The 25189-nt window shown below is 40.7% G+C and overlaps 1 protein-coding gene and 1 long non-coding RNA gene across 5 annotated transcripts in view; one reads left to right on the top strand and one right to left on the bottom strand.

Moving 5' to 3' along the window:
* The window catches only part of CPED1 (cadherin like and PC-esterase domain containing 1), a 154480-nt gene that overhangs the window by 16833 nt on the left and 112458 nt on the right, over window positions 1-25189 (top strand). For all 4 annotated transcript variants that reach the window (XR_012764935.1, XM_075429332.1, XM_075429331.1 and 1 more), the window contains exons 4-5: window positions 18792-18898; window positions 20805-20880. Coding sequence is in view for 3 of the 4 variants with exons in the window: in XM_075429332.1 (XP_075285447.1) it covers window positions 18792-18898; window positions 20805-20880 (183 nt within the window). In the remaining variant the exon portion in view is untranslated. The remainder of the gene's footprint in view (window positions 1-18791; window positions 18899-20804; window positions 20881-25189) is intronic.
* Window positions 8619-25189, bottom strand: part of LOC142362304 (uncharacterized) — a 32983-nt gene continuing 16412 nt past the window's right edge. The window contains exons 2-3 of the long non-coding RNA XR_012764936.1: window positions 13176-13244; window positions 8619-12012 (exon numbers count right to left, since the gene is read on the bottom strand). This is a non-coding gene — a long non-coding RNA (uncharacterized LOC142362304). The remainder of the gene's footprint in view (window positions 12013-13175; window positions 13245-25189) is intronic.

A 25189-nucleotide genomic window follows, 5' to 3' on the forward strand; every position in this document is an offset into this window, starting at 1 on the left:
AATATTGAACCCATCTTAGCTTTGGTCGATATTTACCTCTTGGGTCAATAAGTCTTTATATTTACTTCCACTGAAATCAATACCAGCTTCATGTCCTATTCATTCTCCTGAGATTCTTAAGTGCAGATCATATACTACATATATCATTAAATTTACATATATTGCAAAGAATATTAGATCTGAAGTTATTTCCTCTTTGCTGACTCTATCACTATGCACTGAATTTTGTTGTTTTCTGCCATTTTCAGGGCATGCTGTGTTTAAGTACTTGGCTTAGTAAATGAAGCCCTGGTTCCAGCAGCTGACTATGAGGATGATCTGGCTTTTTTGCAGATGTGGGAGCAGTGCTTGGGTGGAGCTGCTTCAAGAACAGGAAGGGATGAGTGAGACAACAGACCAGTGGGAGCAAATCCAAGTGAATCTTGGCCCTTCTCTTTAGTGCTGGGGTCAAGACATCTGTCTGACGTTTAAGGTGGCATCTCATGGCGTTAGGTATTACAGCAAGGAGTGAATAAGCCCTCATTGTTAAAGCAACCTGAATACGTTCAGACAGAACTAATTCTGCTGTAAAAAGATGATTTGAGAATTGCTATATCATTATGGCACAGATGGCCTCTGCTGACTCCCTCACTTGGCTCTCTGTAGAGTGCTCTGTTGTTTCCTTGTACCCAGCAGTTGCTCCCTGTAAAAGCTGTTGCTTGGGAATATCAGGAAGCAGGATCCTGCAGGAGCAAGCACAGGTGTTCAGCAGATGTGGAGTGACGCTAGCTGCAGGTTTCTGTCTCTCTCTGGATGGTGCATGGCTGAAGAAGCAGTTGGGGACAGATGAAAGAAAATCCTGCTTTGATTCTTCCAAAAAGCAACTTTCCAAGTCAGTCTTTGTTAGTTTTTTATTTTGTTGGGTAACCTTTGAAAAAATTGCTCTTTAAAGAAAATCTACATTTTCCATGGGAACAAAATATCTGTGTCTATTCAATTCTATTCACAGTAGGACTAGGAAGCAGAGAAATGTTGCCACACCAGACTTAGAGATGGAGAAACTAGGATGAAAACCATATGAATCACTGTCAGAACTAGGAAGAAATGCATGCTCCTTGCTGTATATCTTTATGTTGTTCCTTTACCATACTATATCACCTCCAGTACTCCTCACTATCCATACTTTTGACCAGAGGCTAAATCAGCAAAAGAATCAGCTTAATTGCTGACATCTGGCCAACAGCAAGGTAGGAACTTGCAGAAGTGCTACTTCATAAGTGCAGCCAGTAATAGTTTCCTTAGGGCTGCTAATTAGTCTAGAGAATAAACTATAGCCATGGGTTTTGGAGACCCCCCAGGGGCATGTCTGGTAACTGTCAGACATTCGGTTTTCATTTTCCAAGACATGCTATATCAGCAAAAGTGGTGAGAATTTGGGGAAGTGGTAGAGACAGGAGGACACAGTGATGTTCTTTCTTCAATGAGAGTGAAGACAGGTATGACTAGGGGAACAGAGGTACTTGTTAATGTAAAATATTAAAAAAATCTGCTGCTAAGGAAAAAGGAACAGTCTGTTCTTCATGCCTGTGGTAAATAGGACATGAATTACTACGACCGCAACAAAAAAGTTAGGTTAGACATTAGGAAAGCTGTTTTGGAGGTAAGGCTAGCGAAGCAATCAAATGGATCCCCTGGAGCTGTTCAGCACTCTGTTTCAGAGGTCTTGAAATATTAGGTAAAGAGATTTTACTGGGTGTAAAGTGTCACTTTGTGGAGTAACAAGATGGACTCAAAGAATTCTTGAAATCTGTGACTAGCCTTGAGAAAATGAGGCAGATAAGAAACTAAAGAGGGAAAACATAGTGATTTCTAAAGAAAACGGAGAGATTCCAGGTACAAATCAGCTGTGATGATTTAGGGCTTTAACTGAGGAACAAGCAATATATATTTTACAGTATCTGGTTAAATGCAAATTAGTCTCAAAAAAACCCCCAAATCTACGAAAAAATATTCCTGATAGGAGTGGGAAAAAGGAAAGAGATCACAAAATCAGTGGTGCTTAGAGTATAGTCAGCTGAAGTTTGAGAAGGTAGAAAGCAAACAACATATCGTGATATAGGGATGGTTTTCATGGAACAGCATGTAAAAATCAGTACCAAATCTCCTCCCTTAGTGAGTGGTTTTCTATGGAGTTTGTCAGGAGTAGGTAGCATTAGCTCTAACTTTATTTTTATTTCATTTTTTACTTTTAATTGCTCAGAGTACAATTAGGAGGAGTCCCTACTTGCTGTTTGTTACAGCCTCAGACAAGTTTCCATGAAGTCCAACTAACTTTAGCAAACAATTATAAAGAGTAAAGGCCTCAAGGAAAATTGCTGATGTGTTCTGTAAACATCTGGTTGCCATTTTCAATTACAAGGACCAACCCACTGAAGGAAGCAGTTTAATTTTTTTGGAACAGAAATTGGACACTGGAGTTTTTGTTCTTTTTTGTAGTGGAGAGTAACGGAAATGTCAGGAATAGAGAGGTCACTAGATGCTCAGCTTTTATAAATACAGAACTCTCTGAGAAAATTAAAGTAAATTGAAATCAGGTTCTGAAAGTGTAAACAACCCTGTGGAAGTAAGGTTAAATAAGCAGGACTGGAGAGCCTCGCATGCCAGCAAAAGCACAAGATCATTCTAATGTAAGTCCGTCATTTGAAATATTGTGCAAAATAATAATGGTGAGGCAGGCCACAGAAGTATTTTGTGGGTTACCATACAAATACATGTATGTCTTTGAATTCTCTTCCAAAAATCATTTTGGCTAACTGGTGGTACAAGTATATAGCTGACAGTATACAAAGCTGACAGTATACAAAGCTGCTTGCTTTCCTAATTCAAAATACATGTCATATGAATCCTGTGCAAAGTTTGGACAGGTAAAACATATATTTCAAAAGCATTCTTTTCATATGTTGTTAAGTAAGGAACTTCCTAAACAAGCTAAATAGGTAGAAGTGTGATCCTCAGAACATACTGATTTACAAGCATACTTAATGTTTGTTAAATGTGTTCTGCTTCCTTAAAATGAAAGTTCATATAGTTTTAGGAAGAAAATGTATACCAGTAACATACACTGTCTGGATCACATTTTAATTCTACTTTTAGCAGTAAAGCCTGGCTATTTGCCAGCTAGTTGAAAGTGGGTGCCCAATCTCATGCCGCAGACATCACTGGTGTCAGTACACGACAGATCAGTTTCTGACAAATCCAAATAAATGCTGTTCTCTAATGTGATGCTGTTTTCTTGTTAGAAAATGTAAATGCATCGTATATTTTTCTGAACAATATGTATTCTCCTTCCTAATTATTAGCAGAACATATTCGTTTTCTAGCAGAAGAGCACACAAAATATTTCTCTGTATCACTAAAATAAACCCTCTGTATAATTGTACTAAAATTCCTGTTTCAAATACGCTCTTTTCTTGAGAAAGGGAAATTCTTTATTTGTTTGTATCAAAAGTGTAAGGACGTTGAACTTTGTCATGTTAAAACCAAAATACAGTGTTCCATTATAAATTTACCAAACATACTTTCTTGAAATGTTCTTTTTAGTCATGTAAACAGAACATAGAGTCCAGCGGAGAGTGGTATTTATTGGACTAACTTAGAAGTTACAATAATTATATTACTGATTACACAGTGAGCTAAAATTAACACTTTGCTGGAATAAATTATGTCATGTTAATAGAATCTGAAAAACACCAGTGTCCAGGCAAATACACACGTCAGCCAAAGGAAAGCAACAATGTGTGAGTCTACTGAAATTAAATAAATACAAGAGATTAAGGTGTAAGTTACAAGCTTTATAATATGCTAGTAACATACAAATCCTGTAAAAGAGTTTGAGGGAATGTTTTGTAAATGTAGCCTATGGGATAAGAAGGTAACAGCAGATAATTGTTTATTCAAGTATTTTTAAAATGCTTCCCTTTAAAAAATGAATCCTGGCTCTGACAGGGTTCAAGCAGAGACTCTGGTTTATAAATATATCTGTCTGTTCCTAAATGTCAGATGATTGTCTGCTAATATAGGTGCTGGGAGAATGACAGTAAGTGTAGCCAGAAGCCTGCAGCAGTCCTGCCAGAGAGCTCTCTCTACGGGATTGTTGCGTTAGTGTTGCCCAGTGTTTTGGCTGCTGGAAGCTGTGCACCCGTTCTGATGCACTCACTGGCTCCGAGCCCTGGTCAGCTGTGAGAAGTGTGATGTCTTTCATCATCGTGCTCCCATTTTAGATAGAGGCATTTTATATCACTGAAACCAAACCTATTTTTCTTTTTCTTTTTTTCTTTTTTTTTTTTTTTAACTGTAGCTACCGTGACTTTTATTGGTTCAGATAGCAAAAAGCTAATACACTGTGTGGGCCTTCAATGTAATTTGCAGCCAGCCCACTCCATTCCTAGGTTCAGATTCCAACTTTCTCCAGCTGCAACCACTTTCAGCGGACAGCTCTTTTGAATGCTGCATCCCAAAGATGCCCCAGACATCAAAAGTACAGTAGCAACCGATGGGTTAGACCATGTTGCTGAAAATTGCAAGCACCATATTGTTGTGACACTGGGTTATTTTAAATCGAATGGGAATCTTTCCTTTTTGAGGGGAATGATTTTTCTACTCCTCTGATGTTCATTATAATCCCTCAAAGTTGATTGTTCAATGTAATATTGAATATTCTTTTATTTGGTTTCTACCTCCACATTTGGAGGTAATCCTAGTTTGCACAGATGTCGAAGAGAAAGAAAGCTTCCCTGATGTACTCAGAAATCAAAACTAACTATCCCTCAGTTTCAAGTTGGTCATGAGAGCTTTGAGACTTCTGAAAAAAGTATTTTTCACAGAAGACTGATACTAAAATGACACATCCTCTTTGGTTAGAAAGAAAACCAACCAAATATAATTAATTTCTAACATTTTTGTCAGGCATGATTTCTTATAAAGTAATGTCCATTTTTAACCATAGGGGAACAAAATACAGAATGGATTTGGATTAAAAATTAACAAAGGAATAGGATTTTAAAAGAAGATGAGCAATCTTAACTGGTAGTGAGATTAAAAAAAATATAGTCTAAACACATTCCCTCAGGGATGCCTCATATGTGTAAAATATATTCAGACTTTAATGGAGGGCAGGACAGTAGAGCTGAGTGGTATGCATTTTGGAAAGTTTGAAACAAATGGTTCAAGGCATAAAGTGTTTCTATAACAAGGTCATTGTTGTAATGACTTTGTTTCTGACATTTGTGGTAATGCTTTTCAAAATAAATATTTAGCTATGAAAAGAAATTTCAGTTTTAATTTATAGTAACTACTAAAAGTGTGTATGTACACAGAATATACTGGGTTTTTTTCTGCATTGTGTAAATGCAAGATGAATACGGCAGAACCACAGGTTTTTTAGATCTGAGAGAATACAGCTCTATTGATCAGTTTTTTGAAAAAGGACTTTTAGTGTAAAATGGTAAAATAAGACAAAAGCATGTTGTCTTTATTTGGAAGAAAACCACTGTTTGCTACAATTATTTTTTTTCCCCACAAGAAATGAAATAGAAAACAGCAACTCTCTCAAAATAAAGCAAAAGCCCTCACTCCACTTTTCACAGCTACAGTGAGGCTAAGTATCACTGGGGCCTTTCTAGAAGTCAGTCTTCAACAAAAAATAATTGAGGTAATTTTCTGTAAAGACTAGGCTGAATACAAGGACTTTAAATACATAGAGTCTGACACATTAACCCCATTTTCACCTGGAACGAAATGCTACAGCTTTAGAAAAAAGGTTAGAGGATCCTTGGAGAAAGCTCTAAGAACAGACAGAAAAAAGCATGCAAGAAGTACTAGCAGAGAAGGTAACTGTAGGCAGATTATGTTGCCCTCTTTAATACAGGATGGTGTGTGAGGTAGGAGAAAGCAGGTTTTTTTCTTCTCCACCCAGCACGACAACATATCTGGCTTACATCCAAGACATTACAGTACACATTTTTTGCAGCTGTAACAATGTGGGGCTTTCTGCTGGCATTCAAAAGGGAGAGATCTGACCCTGTGTTTCTGTAAAATATTTGGAGAGATATTTTTAATGTCCACTTTAAAGTTCATGTTTTATGATTGTAGTCATGATGGTGCCCATATCACGACTTTCGCTGCCCCATGGCGTGCCAAGTGAGTAGAGTTGAAAGGCAGCATGGGGTTCTGCAAAGAAAACAGTATTTGTGGGGTACGGTTTGAAATCTCCCTTACATTAGCCATGACTTAATTCTTGCGTCACTATCTTCTGTGGTTTTGTCTAACTCATAAATAAAATGGGTTAATTCCCTAGTCTCGAGGACAAGTGATGCCGTGTGGCTCATGTCCATGTATCTAAACTCTTTTCCCCTGACGGAGGGTGGCCTGCTCTTTGCTGAGTTTTAGGAACTGTCACTGGCTTGAGCTGTCTCCTGGGTCATTGCACGGCCACCCAGGGAGAAGAAAACAAACACAGTAGATGATTGTAGGTCAGTGGTTGAGACTGTGTCCTGACACTGTTTGGTTTAGCCATTGCCTCTATCCCCAAGCTTCTCTTTTTCAGTATTCTGATTGTTACCTGCCTCTTAGGTATTAAGGAATCTGACACATTAATTAGGGTTGGCATAGGATGCCCGAGTGCTCTAAATGCAGTGACCAAGGACTGCCATTTGGACTTTCAAATACGTGTCTTTTTTTCTTGCGCAGGTGATCAAACACAATACTTTTAACATTGTAATTGTTGTACTAATTCATTGTAATTACAATGAGACAGCACATTCAGACAAATGAGCCCATCTACTCCTGAGCTGCTTATCCCAAGGCTCCTCTGTGTCTGTTGAAGGAAAAAGGCTGTTTTCTGAGCTCTAGCACAGTTTCTGTCCTTTAACATCAATGACGAGTTCTCATTAGTGCCATCACTTGGAGGGCTTCGCAGCTCAGGTTCCTCACGTCCTGTTGCAAAGAGTGAGAGAGGTAGGAAGGTTGGGGTGAAGGGCAGGATGGAAAGTATACACAAGCAGGCAGTTTTGTTTCCTCGGGCAGAACTCCTCCTCCCCACACGCTGCTTTCCAATTCAATCATCTGTTGAATCTTCTTTCGAGCCTCCAGCTCTTCCCATCCATTGCATGCGCCTCTCTAAACACCTAGACTCTTCCTTGTAAGAGCAGCAGGATCAGCAGGCTTGGTAATGGTCCGGTGGGGAAGATGCCTCGGTACCTCTTGGTTTTGTTGTAGCTCCTATGAACACGCTCATCCAAGTTAGGGACTGCCAAATCCGTCAGCCTGACAGAGGTGAGGCTGATGCAGATCCGTGCCCCGGCCTCCAACCAGTAGTGGGGCTGGGTGTGTGCTCCCAGCTGACACATGCACAGACCTATAAGCACCACATACGTACACACACACGCACGCACAGACAGCCGGTCGCGGAGAGCAGCACACTCAGCACTCACACAAGCACTCACAGCACCTGCAGCCTCCGCCACCCGCCAGAGTTCACACACGCAGTCGCACACCCACTCCAGCTGCTGCCGTCATGGGCACGCGGGCCTCTGAGCCCTGGTCCCCATCCAGGGGCTGCACTGAGAGCCCCAGACCCACACACGCACACACACCTGCACACGAGAGCCCTGCTGCCGGGAAAAGAGTCGGCAGTGGAGTTTAACGAGCGGACAGGACACGCTGCCCTGACCAGGTACAGGACCTGGCCAGCCAAGAGTAGCAACCAGCTCACTGCTTAGAGGTGGAAAGCACTTTTTATCCCTTTATTCCTCTTTTTCCCTGCTTTTTCCTCTTCAAATCACCTTGATACCTCTTTTTCTCTACCTTCGATTCCTCCGCTGAACAGCCTGTAATAAGCAATTGGGAAATGTTCTTCGCCAGCACCCCGTAATGGGTCCAATACCCTCAGGCAACGTATTTCCCCCCCTCCCCAGGTCCACAAGGTACTTTGGGGCTCCTGTCCACTGACTGTGATGGGCACTGGAGCTGAGTCTACCCTGGGGCAGCTGCAGGGACCAGGGCAGGGGCTTGGGTCTCTCTGACAGGGTTACTGGTGTTCCCCTCCACAGCGCTGTCCCTCTGCGCTCCTTCGTGTGTGTGTGTGTACATGTGTGCATGCACGTAAAGAGAGAAGCGTGTTTTGTGAGCAAATCCCTCTCCTGCAACACCCCTGGGAGCAGCCGGAGCCGGGTGCTGTTTGTGTTCCCCCACCTGCTGCAGTTCATCTGGGCTCCGTTGGGCACATTCACAGAAGAGCTTTTTATCACAGAACCAGTGATCACGGCACTCCTACTCTGTTTATTCAGCGGCAAAGACATGGGTCTGAAAACTGTAACCTGTGTTCCCCAGAGGTTCTCACAGTAAAAGAACAGAGCTTCAGGCCTAAATTTCCATTTTGTTTTCTTTTCCCTGAAAAAATAATTGGAGTGTAGCTAAAAGTTTTTGTAACAGAATTTCTGAATCTTTGTGATTTTGCATCAATTGACTCTGCAGGTTTTTCATCATAGAATCATAGAATCATAGAAAGTTTTGGGTTGGAAGGGACCCCTAGAGGTCATCTAGTCCAACCCCCCCGCAGCGAGCAGGGACACCACTAACTAAATCAGGTTGCTCGGAGCCCTGTCCAACCTGGTCTTGAATGTTTCCAGGGATGGGGCCTCCACTACCTCTCTGGGCAACCCGTTCCAGTGTTTCACAACCCTCATTGTAAAGAATTTCTTCCTTATATCTAGCCTAAACCTACCCTGTTTTAGTTTAAAACCATTACCCCTTGTCCTGTCACTGCTGTCTCTACTTAAAAGATTGTCCCCATCTTCCCTATAGGCTCCCTTTAACTACTGAAAGGCTTCAATCAGGTCTCCCCGCAGCCTTCTCTTCTCCAGGCTGAACAAGCCCAACTCTCTCAGCCTGTCCTCACAGGAGAGGTGCTTCAGCCCTCGGATCATTTTTGTAGCCCTCCTTTGGACCCGCTCCAACAGTTCCATGTCCTTCCTGTGCTGAGGGCTCCAGAGCTGAACGCAGTACTCCAGGTGAGGTCTCACCAGAGCAGAGTAGAGGGGCAGAATCACCTCTCTCGACCTGCTGGCCACGCTTCTCTTGATGCAACCCAGGACACGGTTGGCCCTCTGGGCTGCCAGAGCGCACATTGCCGGCTCACGTCCAGCCTTTCGTCTATCAGTACCCCCAAGTCCCTCTCAGCAGGGCTGCTCTCGAACCTTTCATCCCCCAGCCTGTATTGATACCAGGGATTACCCCGACCCAGGTGTAGGACCTTGCACTTGGCCTTGTTGAACCTCATGAAGTTCACACAGGCCCACCTCTCCAGCTTGTCCAGGTCCCTCTGGATGGTTCCTCATGTCTGTATCCAGCCAAGAGGAGGTTTTCCTGTCCCCGGTGTGTTCTTCACTTCCGCATGTGTTTGTTTTCCTTCTTTTGCCACTCTGATCTGTGAGTGACAGAGGTAACGACCTCACACGTTTAAACTGCTGCTTTTCTTTTTGTTATCTAAAGTTTAAATAAAATAACTTTATAATAAAGTTGGAGATCTTAGTGAATACCAGACCAAAGCAGAGATATATGCACACAAGCAGCACACGGTTAAGTACTCAATAGCTGTGACATGCACTCTTTTTCAACTTTGATTTGACTCACTCGCTCATGATGTATCCTTCCACTTCATGACTGCATGCTGCTTTTCCACATGACCTAGCCTCAGGGTGCACAGAACAGGGATATGAATTTCTTCCCTGGATATAGTCCTGAGAGTTATCAGTGAGGATAACTTGGATCACGTAGCAGTGAGGGTTGTCCAAAGGCACCTGTGTCAGGCAGAGTCTTCCTCCTCGGCACAGAGCAGGGTGGAGCTATTCTTCCCTCTCTGCAGAGGCTTGGAGAGCCTAGTGCCCTCCTCCTCATTGCATGAAGCAGTGTGGTTTTCCTCCCTCAGCAGGATGCACACATTAAAATCTGGTAATATTTTGGTTTATTCTCTTTGATCCATGCGTGGTGCACTGCAACCTCTTGTGCTCAGCCCCAAACCCTGCTACCAGGGCAGGGACGTCACTGCAGATTTTCCCGTGCCTATGACAGGTGGAGCATAAGGACAATAACTTCCTTAAGCATAGAGTTGCTCTTCCCGTGAGCTTCTTCACCCCAGTCTGATCCCTGCATGTCTCAACTGCACGACCCTCCTCCTCCCCACGTGCACGTCGTCTGTTTCTAGTTTTCACCTGGTGCTTCATCCCAGTCCACTGTCAGTAGCCTGGCTCTAATATCTCTCAACCTGGCTTTTCTGTCAGTTTCCTTCTCCACCTTCACAGCAGGTAAGAAGGTACCTATGCAGATGGATTAGCTGAGCTTGGGCAGATCTGCGACAGCTATGTGCTTTAATTAGGTACCAAGTACTTCCATCCCAGAGAACTTTAGGTCTCAGTTCCACAGTGCTCTCTTGTGCAAGTGAGAAACATATCTAGCAGGTTTGAAGGTGGTAGTCTACCTGATGTAAATACATACAGAATAAGAATTTCAGCATTTGGGAGAAACGAGGTAAGCAAATGTTTTTAGCTTGCATACAAGTAGAGCATATGCTATTGGATTACCAGATGCTTTTGATTTCACTGAGGCTTGCTCTACAGAAACTACCCATGTGTGAAGAGCATAGCAGAGTAACCTGAATATTCATCCAAAGCACGGTGCGTAAGCACAGAAGTAGAATAACAGGCTGGAGTGTTTGAATTGCCCTGATGTGTTTGCCATTGGGGCAGGACTGCATATTTTTCTTTTGTTTGCTATTGAACTCTGCTGTAGCTCAGAAAGTACTTTGACAGCATATTTTCATAGCTTAAATTGACAGATTATGCCATGATAAAAACTATAGGTTGTTAAAATTACAATCTATAATACAACTCAGTGGAGAATTATTCTTAGCCTGACACGGTTTCTCTCTGATAAACTAAGAACCATCTAATTCACCTGTCTTACATACCGCAGTACTCTTCTCCCCATGTCAGACTAATACAATTTTTGAATGTACTTTAGTTACTTTTATTTCGACTATTCTGCTCATTCTTTGGTTGCACAGAAAAACATATGGACATAGTTTAATCATACTGCAGTTCTTTTGCGCACTACCTGCAATATCGGCAGAAGAGACAAAAAATAGTCAAGCATTATCCTGTTTCTATGGGTGAGGCAAGGTGATAGGACTTCAGATGGCTATTTCACTCCCCAAGTGCTGAACTCAGATGTGACTGTGCATTAATTCTTGAGCACAGGGCAATGTTTTGTGCTAAGCTGTTCTGGGAAAGATGAGCTGTCCTTGGAATTAGACTGATTCCACTTGGTTCATGCCAGTCTCTCCTCTGCAAAGAATGCTTCCCTTGGTGGTTCAGATCCTATTAGTTAGGGGTTAGCTGATCCAAAATAAAACCCTGATCATCCCCCATGGGGGTGGATAGTGACTGTCCTCAGGATTCCTGCAGCCTTTCCCTGGCAGCCATACAGCAACTGTATGAAGTATTTTGTGAATGAATTGACTGCGTCCAATGATCTCAGCCTCAAACATAGGGTGGGGTGTTTTTTTTACACTTATAATACTACACTGCAATTAATGTACCAAAAGATTTCAGCCTAATTTGTCTAGTTAAGCAGGTAGTTACTGGACTGGACTGGGCGCTATGGCAGAGTACAGTCAGTCTCAAATAGTAGCATGGAGCATGCTGTGTGAAACAGTGAAAGGTTTGCATGTGGACAGGTGAACAGCTACTTTCCAGAATAGTTCTGAAAATATCAGAAACCTCACTGTCTTCTCCCACTGCTGTCTTCACTCAGCAGAGTGATTATTTCTTCATTGTTGTTGTAATGAGTTCAAATCGATGATAGCTCGTGACTGTGAAGAGCCACGCCAAAAGAAAAATTAAAATACTTGCAATAATTACTTCTTTAAGGGGTAAATTCCTGCACACGTAGGTATGAGACATTCCTTCAAGGAAAGCCCTGCAAGTGAAACAGTTATATAAAAAACTTGCAAAAGACCATATTGTTAATAAAGAGAAAGCATTCAGTCCAACAAGTGGCATTCTGATCTTCGCATAAGTGAGGCAGCCAAGATGCCACAACCAGAAATAGGCTTCAAAGGATATTTTTCCCTGCAGCATTATCAGTGAAGCTCAGATCTTCAGAGGTGTGGAATTCTCACATCCCCAAACCCTGCCATGCAGCCCTCTGAGATGCTGAGGGGCATAAAACCCAGCCCAGAGTCCAGAGCCAAAGAGTGAGACAGTAGTTCAGTCTTTTAGATATCTGGTAGTTCTTCTACTCTAAACTCTTGACTCGCAAACAGTTGGCTCCTATAAATTGACTATATTGCAGGGATGAAGACTGCTATGTAAAACATACGCCTCTGTCTTGTTTAAAGTTGGATTGGTGCACAAGCATCTACTTTCATCAATATGTGCCTCCTCACCAAACTCAGTTCAATCTGTACTCACTCCATTACCCTGCAGGAGCAGAGGAGTTTGACTTTTTGACTTTTTTTTCCCCCTGTAAACTATGAGGACTCATGATTCATGAAGCTAAAACTTATCTTCATCATGTTTTTTTTTTTTTACAGATCAGGATTACAGCATGCCAAAAGTATATTTGAATACAGTTTAATGTGTCAGTACCTAAATAATACCTTTTCCTGAAAATCATCTTTTCATTTCCATGCAGCTCAGAGGTGCCTGGAAATATGTTTCAAGTAGACCTAAGGGGACTTTCTTTAAAAAAAAAACATCCTATACAAATCTCAGGATCTCACTTGGCAGAGATTCTGTAGCCTCCTTGAAGTTACATATTCCAGCACTTCATTCTTGTGGTTAGAAACTTTCATTTATATAATCTTTGCTGCAAATTAAGATGTTTACTTTGTATCCTGCCTCCAGTGATTAAAGAGAACAATTGATTTTGGATGGGTAAAAATTTATTCTGTGGTGTTGTGGTTTAACCGCAGCCAGCAGCTAAGCACCAGACAGCCGCTTGCTCCGTCCTCCCCAGTGATATGGGGGAGAGAATCAGAAGGGTAGAAGTGAGAAAACTCCTGGGTTGAGATAAAGACAGTTTAGTAGGAAAAGCAAAAGCTGTGCACAGAAGCAAAGCAAAATAAGGAATTCACTCACCACTTCCCGTTGACAGGCAGCTGTTCAGCCATTTCCAGGACAGCAGGGCTCCATCACACGCAACGGTTACTTTGGAAGACAAAATGCCGTAACTCTGAACACCCCCTCTTCCTCCTTCTTCCCTCAGATTTTATTGCCGAGCATGACGTCATATAGTATGGGATATCTCTTTGGCCAGCTGGGGTCAGCTGTCCTGGCTGTGCCCCTTCCCAGCCCCCTGCCCACCCCAGCCTACTCACTGTGGGTCAGAGCAAGACACAGAGAAGGTGCTGACACTGTGCAAGCACTGTTCCGCAGTAGCTAAAGCATTGGTGTGTTAGAAACACCGGTCTGGTAACAAATCGAAGAGATAGCTCTGTGCAGGCTGCTAGGAAGAGGATTAACTCCATCCCAGTCAGACCTGGTACAAGGTCTTCAAAAACCCACTGCCTTCTTATAACCCTCTACGGAAACCGTGTTTTCCAAAACTGGGAAACAGTGTGACCAGTGAGGTGTGACCAACGCCAACCACAGCAGCAGGACTACCCCCTGTTGCTTGTGTATAACACTCACAAACAGGTTTGATTACAATTCTTAATGGCTGTGGGATTATGGTTATCATGAAATAGACCCTATTATTTAGAATTCTGTGAGGAATTGACATGGAATAAAATCAAACTGCAGTTCTAAAGAGGATTCAACTCTTTCAGCACTGACAAATCTTTGCCAACAACTCAAAAGTTATTTATATTTATGTGAGGGTTTTTTTTGCAACAGTATTACATTGTTAATTCATACGCAGTTTATGAATCTCGTTCTTTTATGCAGTAGTGCCCTCTGGCCAATTGTATCTGTCCATTTGGTTTCTCATTCTGAATTCTGGCACTTTTAACTTGTTTTGAATTTCCTCAGGTTGAATTTGGACCATTGATCAAAACTATTTTGACTTTGATCATGTCTTCCAAAGTGCTTTTACGTCCCCTCAACTTGGTGTCATTTGCTGTTTATAAATGTAATTGCTATTCCATCATTCAGTTTGTTACTGAAAACTTGGAACAGTACTGAATATACAGTGGGGTATCCTTTGAGGTTCTGCTCCCAAAAAATCCGCTTTCATAGTGTAGACTTCACTTTTTCAAACAGCTGTGCACTCACTTTATAGGAAAGTGGAAACAATGTCTAAAGACTTACTAAAGTCAAACTGTTTCATTGCTACTTTTTCCTTCGTTCACTAAATTAGTTATTCTGTCAGAAGAAATTAGACTAGTTTTACACGACATGTTCTTGGCAAACAAATGTTGGCTATTTCTTGTCATCTTCTTATCCTCTAGTGAATGTAAACTGATTAATTTTAGGGTGATGGTGTAAGCAAATGCAAAATTGCAAATTGACTAGAAATTTAAATAAAAATAAAGCCAGAAAAACTTTTGATTTCCCAGAATGAAGGAAGTACAGGAAGATGAGCATAAAAGATGAAAATTGTATTTGATTTTCCAAGTTCTTTCTTTTCAGATTTCAGGATGGGGGCATTAACACTGAAAAATGAAAATTCAAGCTATGGTATTGAGATGAAACTTCCTCATTCGGTTAAACCAAATAAGATTTTTCTCTGTATACACATAAGAGATTAAAAACTCCATGGAGCTGCATGCACCTAAGAGTTTTCCTGCAAAATCCAGCTTGCAGTGTCATAGCTCGTGGGGAGAATGTGATAATTTCAAAGACTGGAATAAGATCACTTCATTTTAGAAATTACCTTCAGAAATTCTTGAATTTCATATATAAAATGTATATGCTGTAAGCTTAAAACCCCACTAAATACTACAATTCTCTTTTTTTTTTTTTACTGTTCACTTTGGTCTATCATATCAGAATACAAAAACTCTCTGCAGAATATTTTTATAGAGAAATGTTTTTGTTGGTCTCTGTGTTGCTATTTCCACTGCTGCTAAAAAACATGTTTGTTTTTCTCCCTAAGTTATTATCTTTTAAATTATTTTTCCACATTAACCATTTTAATTATTTCAAGTGACAAGTCAGAGTCAAAGACAATGGAAACTGTGGTATCTTGTTGAAAATTGTGGTTTCCACATTATATCAGTTTTCACTGGAAATCTCTTGCTCTCTGCATTGAACAGAATGTAATTTGACTCATTCAGAATAAGAGTAATTAAAGGTGGTCACAGCGGATTCGAATCAAAGTGTGCTGTACTGCTGGTTCTTGGATTAGCAGCTTGGGTTGATATGCTCAGGTGCATAAAAGCTTTTTAAGATGGAACTGCAACATGGGGCTACAAAGGCTGGAGGAGAGAAGGGGGAAAGACCTGGCAAAAAAGACAGATGAATAAAAGCATCACGCTACCAGCATAAGCCTTACTGACATTAAGCTCACTTTGCCTGCATAATAAGACTTGATTCTACGGATGAACATGTCTTGTGTAGGCAAGGCCTTAATGAACAGGCTGAACTAAAAAAACTTGGTTTGAAAAGATGCTCAGAGAGGGGACGAACATACAATTGCATATTCTTATTTTAAGTTACCACTCTTCTGCTTGTCCACATGCAAAGTAATGCAAAGTAGTAGAGACTATCTCCACGAGGTGGGATTTCATACTGTTTAGCTGGTCTACTGCTCCTGCATGCCGAGCTCCACCGATGTGCTGAATGAAACACACAAGATTTCTCTAACTGTTGACAAAGCCCTTTGTGCGGAAAAAGCTGCATGCAAATTGCTAGGAGTTAAATTGTTCAGATATGAAGTATCCATTTTAAACTTCCACTTCAAATGTCCTGTCAAAGCCTGCCTCTGGTGTGAAGCCTGCAGGAAACCAGCAAAACAGTGTGTACGTTGAAGATGGAGTAATATGGACATTATTAATGCTTCTTTATTAAATATCTTTAAAAACATTCTGAGTTTTTCCATTCAGATGACTTTAGTTATTTCTGTCACTTCTTTTCTTCCTTTCTCTTTTATTGTAGAATGTTTAAGCTCACATGTTGTATCTTGCTTTACTTTAGAAATAATTTCTGTGAAGAGGTTCTACTTCTGTGTTAAAATACAGTGCCTGATAGCTTGAGATCCTCTGCCTGGGCCATTTTGTGTATGGAATATTAATAACATCAGCATTTTTTTGCTGAGATATAGTTTTATAATTATTACACTTGCAGAAGGGAGAGAGACTGATGATCTCTTCATCAGAGATGTTCATTTTCCACAAAAATTTAAGCTGTGAGAGCTATGATACAGGTGATTTCTGGGCTATATCTATTCACAGACGAGTCTGTTCCAGAAATAAGTAACTGTTGTAACACATACCTCTTTTGTTTTTGTTTTCCAGGAACATTGTTTCAGGTATAGTTGATGAGGAATATATTGATACATTTAAATAGATGTCATACTGCTCTGTCAGCCTGAATCTGAGAGACAGCCCTAGGTGTATGCTGTTTTTCTAATAGGAAGTCTCCTGTTTCCTATAAATAGACGTACTTCAGTTCTGATTGTTCTGTACTGAAATAACTGGCTAGATGTCTAATTGCTCTAAAGAAAAAACACAAATAATGGCAGGCATTCAACCCCTCCTGAAAAACTGCTCCTAGCCGTTAACTGTTCTACATCCCGGGCACCGGCTCAGCAACACCTTAGGTCTGAGGGCTCTTTCTTCTTTTCCCCTCTTTGATACATTCATATCGATCACTCTGCAGTGTCCTAAAGGCGAGTGATAAGCAGTGCAGCATATCCTTTGGGGTTGGGGATCAAATTCACCCCTGGCCAGGATGTGTAATGACAAACAAGGGAAGGAAATGAACTGTTTCTGATAAGTGGAATTGCCTCCAGGATCTTTTCAATTTGCACACAGCTAGGCATTGTGCTTTATATGTAATTATAATGATTTATTCAAAGGCGTTTACTAGTCAAAGGAATAACATATTGCTTATCTGATAATTACATAGCTGGTGAGGTCATCGAGTAGGTTAACACTGTCAATCTTTTGCATTACAATGAATATCTGCTTGTATGTTTCTTTAATGTTTCATTTATTTGCTACCTGTGCCATTTTTATCTACCTGCAGTGTTTTGTTTGTTTCTTTCACAAAGGAGCATGTAGTGAATCTGTCTTGCCTATATTTCACATACCTTAATTATTTTTGTACCATAATACTGGTTCTCATAATGTGAAATTGAAGAATTATTTACAGTAACGGATGCAGCATAACTCAAAATTAATCTCTAGTTTTCTCACACTGCTTATAAACATAAAACAGGTGATAGTTGCTTCCGTAGTCCTGGACCCATTCTGCACAGTCAGTTCATTACTGTACTTAATGCGAATTGAGTGTTAAATCTCCTTAAGTGAAAGCTTCACCCTGCTTGGCCTTTGTGATTGTGACTGGGATAGGAAAAAATTACAATTTGGAGAGGGAAATCAGCCAAAATAACTATCTCTGTGTGCCACCAGTGGGACCAAATTTAGGGGGTATTCCAATAAATTAAGAAGGCATCACAGATGGATAGCACAAAATCAAATAAAATGCATTTAATCTTCCCAAACTTGGGAAGAAGAACCAACCAACCAGTCACTGAAATAGCTGTCCTGCAGAGATCTTTTACCTAATGCTGTGCCCTGCCTTGGATGCTGTAAAGCATCTCTGGCTGCCCTTGCTGTTTGGAAGTTCTTTATTTGTTGTTGACATCCTGTTATTGAAATGGTTTATCCTTTACTCAACATATTCGTGGTGTCCTCAATAGACGTAGTGATTCTGTTAATATTTTGAGAGATGCCACTATATCTGGCTAGTCCATGTTATGAAGGCTGTATGCAGAAGAAAACAGATAACCACTTTAGGGAGCTGACCAAGTTCTTTTGAAGCTACATTGGCATTCCTACACCACATCACATGCTGTGATATGGGCAAACTCCAGGAACTGTTTGTAGCTTCTAATCCATAATGGTGTTTTTGTTGGTGCAATTTAGTTTTGTCTCTTCTTCAAGCAGCTATCTCCAACTCTGGTGTTGCTTCTTTCCTGATAATAGAACCCCATAGTCTCACAGGTCAGATTCACTCCAGACAGGAAGCGTTGGAGCTAGCTCAGAAGCTAGCTACTACTCAGTGCAGCTTAATTCCCACTTGTACACCTGTTCTAGATCTTGGTAATTCAGTATCTAATGTCTAGGAAGCTGCTACACCAAAATTCAGGCTAGAAATTCCTGTTGTTTGCAATAGCATGACCAGTATTCTTCCCAATAATCAAAGACCTCAGAAGATCACACTGCTTATAATGGATGTGTGTTAAAAGTGTGCATATTGAGGAGTTCAGAAAAAAAAACAACAAATTGAAACATCACCATGTTATTGAACTTTTTCGTTTCTGAACACTAAACAGGTCAGACATCAGGGGACTGAACATCAGTAGGTAGTTATAACAGGAGGTGCCAAATGTGAAATACCTAAATATAGCTCCAAAGCTTGAACTGTGGTAGCGAATATGTCTTTTTCCCTTCTGCCACCTGTGGCTGTTCATGTACTTCGCACTCCAACAGTTTACTATTCCTCAGGATTTGGCTCTAAGCGTTTTTTGTTCAAACAGGAATTACACGACATTTGCTTTCTCAAAATGCTTCATTTCTTTCCTGATAGGTGGTATAAGCCCTTGGGATCTTTTGATCTGCTTATCTTCCAGAAAAAATGATGGTACTGGCTGCATTCAAACTGAAGACTTGCATCATCTAGAGTTATTCCAGAAGGTACGATATCATTGTGTTATCCTTTGATGGAATGAGAGGACAGGGCTAACCCAAATTTTCAGCACTCACTTATAAAAAGAAAAGTATCTGATGCTAATTTTATATTGCAGCATCATGGTTGAACAGCAATAAAGAAGTTTTTTCAAGTTTCCTATCTACTGAGAAATACTTGTCAGATACCAACATTTCATTCTTCTTTATATCACACCCAGTGATCAGAAGCAATTTCTTATTTGGACATAGTATGTTATTTTGGATGTAAGCATTTCAGTGTAAATACTGAAAATTGTTACAACTGAGTGTCTAGTTTTCTTTTTCTCTTCTTTAGCTTGAACTACTGCATTCTTGGCCACCCTCAAGCAACATGTCAGGCAACAAAAGTGTCTACAGAAGTCAAGGGAATTTTAAACAATTTATCCTGCTGGAAAAAAATACTTTAGAAATGGGGAGAAACAACCAGCTATTGCATTAAATACTTCAGAATAATGGCATAGGCAGAAGATAAAGCTGGGCTAAGTTAAGCTTCACATCTTATATCAGTATTGAGCTTCACCTAATGTAATTGCTCCATTGTAAACATAATTTGGGCAGCTCACCAAACAGTGACAGTGCTCCTACAATTGATAATGTGTGAGCTGGACCAGTGTCCTCCTCCAGAGCCTTCATGGGAGTTCCTTGCTCTGGCACTGCAATCTGCTTATTCACAGTCCAAAGCAGAAGTGGAGCCAATATTTCTTGGTATTTTCAGGATAGATTTTTTTAATTTTTTTCTCTTGAGTGTGTTGCTGGTACAGTGTAGGTACTTAGATATGCAGATGTCTAAATAAGCACCTGACCTGTTGGTAAAAATATGTAAGTGACTTAAACTCAGGTCTTTGAAAAAATGTGACCAAACTGTGGATACAGTTTGGCTTGTATTTTAAGTAAAATTGCACAGATAATAATGGCAAGACCCAAAAGTATGGAGTCAAACTTGCAGGACTGGGAGAAATAGAGCTGCTTTTAAAAGGTATTTAGTTCAGTTAGGAAGTTCATGATGATACAAAAAACCACTACAGACCCACAAAAGACAGAGCTAGGAGCATGTACACTGGGGTTCCCTGGGACAGGATGCCTTATCTAAGTGTATCCAAAGTGAAATTTTTATAGCAGTTCCAGCTTGCTAGAAATACACATGCCTTGCATTCAGGTCTCAGATCATAAACCATCCCAGGCTTCCACAAACTGCTTTTTACTCATTCTATCCGTATTATCATACTGACCCTCTAATACTGTGCAATATAATAATCCTAACAGCACGCTGCAACATCCAGAGGTTTCACACATGAATAACTGAGACATTAGGTGATCAAAGGAATTGTCCAAGTTCTCTCAGGAAGTCTGCAGCACAGCGGGGACTTAAACCAGATGGCCCATATCTCTGGATAACTTTAAATATTGGACTGACATTACTCGCTGCTGGCATGACCATACCACAGTGCAACATAGTTCTTTGTTGCAGAGCCTGGATGTGGTTTAGCAGTGCTAGCTTACCACTGTTGCCAGGCACAGCATTTCAGGAGGCATAGGCTATTTCCATGCAGGGAGAGACAGTGATTGATACCCACCAGAGAACAGAGAAGCTGCAGAAACTGTAAAGGGGGCAGGGAAGGGGCAAAAACTCTGAAGCCAGGAGGTGAGCTACAAGTCAGAAATTTTGTTTTGTGATGGGCATGGAGGAAGAGCCCATACTTTAACTTCATCATCCCACGTTGCAGGGATGGCAAAGTTGTAATTCCCTTTTAACACTGACAGGAGTTTTACACGTGAGGTGTCTCCGATAAATTAAGCATAAACCCATTGAAGGCTCCAGGAAAAACAGCACTTTTCTGAATGAAATCGATAAAGCTTCTTTTTTTACTTACAGGTAAATGTACTTCCAGAAATCCGGCATTTCCTTTGCAGAAAAGAGGGATTATGCCAGATAACAAAGGCCTTTTCAGGTAACCTAATTTCTTCAAATGTGCATATGTGACGATGGTCTTTTAATAGTTGTCATAGGAAATCTCTGAAATGATACTGTCAGGCTTAGAAATCCTTTTTTTTTAGTAATGAATGCATAGGGGAATCAAGAATGGTAATGCATTTCAGACACCACTTAAATACCAATTACAGTTATGCAGTATCTTCTCAGGTAAGGATATTGCATTGTTTAGCCACTACATACAGCAAAAATAATTTGGATATAAGAATCCTATTTTGGACTGTTTTCTGCTAATAGAGTGTATTGGTGTTTACACTTCAAAGCCCTGTATTCGGTGTGATATGTTTGTTCAGCTTTACAAAAATGTTGTGGCATGGAGGAGTAGGAGTCGGAGTTTGGTTCCCATCCAGACATAGCTTACTGATAAAAAGCCTTTGTGTATTAAGATCATCAACCAGAAAAGTTTAAACGTTATGGGCCAGTTGCCAGAGAACTCTAATTTACTATGAGTTAAATTCCACTTCAAATAGAAACTGGAAAAAACAGTTGTGCACCATATTAGGTCTATCTCAACTACAGAGGAGCACATTACAGTCTCAGTTACACTACAAAATATCCAAATATCCAGCCTCCATGCTATTTTGGATTTATGATCTATCTTCACTACATAAACTTTGCTTATACTTTTGTTTTCTGGCAATCCAGTAGCAACAAACCCAGTATTTATTTCATTAGTATTTAGCCTTGTTTGCAGGCAAATACACAAGACTGATAAGACTCGACTCCTCTCCTCTCCTCTCCTCTCCTCTCCTCTCCTCTCCTCTCCTCTCCTCTCCTCTCCTCTCCTCTCCTCTCCTCTCCTCTCCTCTCCTCTCCTCTCCTCTCCTCTCCTCTCCTCTCCTCTCCTCTCCTCTCCTCTCCTCTCCATCTCTCCCCTTTCACCTCTTCTATATATGCTATATGTAGCACATAAGGAAAGGATTCATTACATCTCATTTAACCATTTAGAACTGCAGCAGTATTCTAGTCTTTGCTTTAAGTCAGTGGAGAGACAGGGGCACCTGGAAAAACACTACTTTATTTTACCCTAAACTATGTGTTTAAAATAGGTGTGTTGAATTACCCTCTGCAGGTACTTACTAGCCAATTACCTCTCACCACTGACTGTAAAGGGAGCCTAGACAAGTATCTTTCTTAGATTAAATATGTGACATCTGGATGCTTGACCAAAGTTGAGGTTAGGTGGTTCTTAACCTAAGCATATCATATTTTCCCTTTTAATTTTTGTACTGTTTCATTTAAAGATTGATCAATATTGAAAACCTATGTGAAGTGTCTCCCTTAAAGAACTGTATGTTGAGGGTCAGCTTAAATAGGACATTTCAATTCTGGTGCAGTACATTGTTAAAACTTATCATAAGGAACATACAATATAATAAACATCTATCCAGGTCCCATGAGAGTCCTTTAACATGAGGTCATATTACATCAGGTAAGTGATGGATTCTGTTCTGGCTCAGTTTAAAGTATGCCTTTAGTGATGCCTAGTGCCTTGGTTCCCTTGAACTGGAAAGTGAATTAGAAAATAGACTGATATAGTACCAGTTTCAGAAAAAAACTGAGCAGATTTCTAAAAATTTCAAGGACTTCAGGAACTGGTAGGTCCTGCTTACGTGGTAACAGACTGCCTTTAAAAAGCATCGGTTTGCCCTGTTACTTGGAGGAGGGCCAATTACAGTGGTTTTATTATTTTGCTACTGCACTCACCACACACACAGAGCTTTCCCCTTAAAATATGAACATTTTCACTGGTGTCTATAAACTGTGATACAAGCCACTTCGTGTCTGCGGTCTGTTAAGCTTTTTGGCATTTTCTCCTCTTTAGGGAAGGTCCATTTGTAAACATTTGATTCCAAACTTATCTTATTAGTGCTTTCCTGGCAAAGAGAAAAGCCCTTCTGACTGATACCGAAATCCTGTTGAAACCAAGGTAGTATGTGTGCTTGGCAACAGAGGTCTGAGTCCTACCCACCTGGTAATGTAGGATTATTCTAGCAGTCTGCTAAAGGACTGTCAGATAGAAAAAGGCCCACCCCTCACCTTTCCATTACCAGTAAAAAAGATTATGAATCTGAATTAGCTGCAGTGTTTTAAAGTTAAAAAAAAAAAAATCCATCTCTTCAATCTAGGTGTCTCCATATCAGCATGTGGCGTAGGGCCTGAGGTAGCTATTTCAATACAAGGGTCTCATGCCACTGGAGATGCCATGGAGAGTCCAGGACACCCAGTAGGATAGGCAGATTTGGCACAGAACCTGTGCCTTTTTGGTCCAGCAGCTGGAGACTCAGAGGGATATCCTATGGTGTCCTAGCTGGCAATAGATGTCTGTGTCTGAATACTTGAATTTAACACTCAGTATCTAAACACAGTTTAGAATGAGCAAGCCCAAAGGAGCATTTACTTTTAGCATAATTTAGGATTAGCTGAATTGGTCTTCACTGACAGTATGTAATACACTGACGTCCACTGACAGGAATGGGAACTTAGACTGTAGCACACAGGGGGTCATGTTTGTAAAGTATCTCGGTCTGGAAATCAGTCCCATTCAGTATCACTGGATAAGTGACATCTAATTTACTACAAGTGATATTCACCCACAGAAGGTGAAATTAGAATCAGAAGGATAAATCATTTTATTTCAGATTAAAAGGACAAGAAGGCATAAGTTAAAGCAAACTTCTTGAGCTAAGATTTCAGATACTCTGAATTATTTCAGATTCTGGAATGATTCCATCCATCTGATAAAGCCATCTCTTTCCACGTCTTTCTTTTACTTGCACCCTCCGACAGACCTTTTTTTCTAACACCAGCAAAGTTGCCAATTATTAGGATTTGTTTGATTAAAATTATTCGGGGAAAGAAGGGTTTTCATCACTATTTTCTTCACAGAAGAGTTGGTTTCCTTTCAAATCAGTCACGTACTTTCACTCTTGTGTGTTTGAGTCAACAGAACTTCTCTGCAATTCCTGTTGAAGAGTATCGGTTTGTTATTATTGTGCTTATCATTTAGTCAGCCCCTCAAGGAGCCAAGCAATTTCCTGTAAAAGTGAAAACACAAAGTTTCTGCTCTAGGAATTAGGTGATCTAATTACAGACACACTAGGTCTTAGAAAGAAATATCAGGCAGCAAGGCTGAGAAGATAGGCTTACTGGATTTACTGTGGGTATGACAGTGTTGATATTGAAAAGCAGTGGGTATAAGGGTAAAGGTTATTTTTTAAACAAATGTTATTCTATTTTTTGTTACACAGTTCTTAAGCTGCTAAGTTTTGTATTTAAGAGAATATGCCCCTTGTCATACCGCTGTTGTATCAATATAGGAAAAAAAATGAGCCATAGAAAATATCAGGTCAGTGCTTGTCTCTTTGCTTTGTCTCTTTAATGGAAAATCTTTTTGTTAGTCTGAAAATTCAGACTGGTTCTGTTTGTATGGGGTGAAAGATTACACACGTACCAGTGATGACTGTCTTTTAGGAGGGAAGGTGGAAAGAGAAAAAAAATTTAGGAAAATCAGACTGGAAGAAGAGTTTAGAGGAGCAAAATGGCAAAAAATTCATGATAAGTGTGGATAAATTAGATTAAGAGAAAGATGTGCTGCACGATGGGCACATGTGGCAGTGGGTTTGTGATGAGGCATAAGAATGGTAACGGATCTTAACATTTAATATGGGAGACTCTGATAAGCGCTTGCTGCTCAGTCAGAAAATTGATTTCAATTCTCCTTTTGCAGGGCATTTGGCCCAGTTTTTTATCAGGTGCCTGATGTTTGCTCACTACCTGGGACTTGGGCCATAAGGACATTCTGGCATGGCTATTGAATGACCAAAGAAGGCTCCTGGCATTTATTAGTCAGGTCAGCAAAAGCTGTAGCTGTTGCAGGGATCTGTGAATGAAATCTTACTGCAAACCCAAAGCTAGAAGCTCTCTGAGGTTGGAGAATGACTGGCAAAGGTGTTTCAGGTGTTCATAGTTGGTATCCCACCACAGGTGGGCTGAGAACTGGGCTTGGCTGCCTTCTGGAACTACTCTCAGCTGAGAGATGGAGAGGACCAAGGTCCACAATGTGCACAGAATTGCCCAGCCTCAGTTGAGGGCACAGGAAAGGCATGCTAATGTATGCAAAACAAATACTCTCTTTGACAGATTTTTCCTGTTAAAGTAGTGGGAATGCTTATAGCATTGCCTCCCTTATTTTCCTGTTCCCTAAGCAATCCAGACTGGTCTGTCCTTCCACACAAGCATTTGTCTGTCTTCATCACTTTGAGGGC

The sequence above is a fragment of the Opisthocomus hoazin genome, chromosome 8 (genome assembly GCF_030867145.1).
Source record: "Opisthocomus hoazin isolate bOpiHoa1 chromosome 8, bOpiHoa1.hap1, whole genome shotgun sequence".
NCBI lineage: Eukaryota > Metazoa > Chordata > Aves > Opisthocomiformes > Opisthocomidae > Opisthocomus > Opisthocomus hoazin.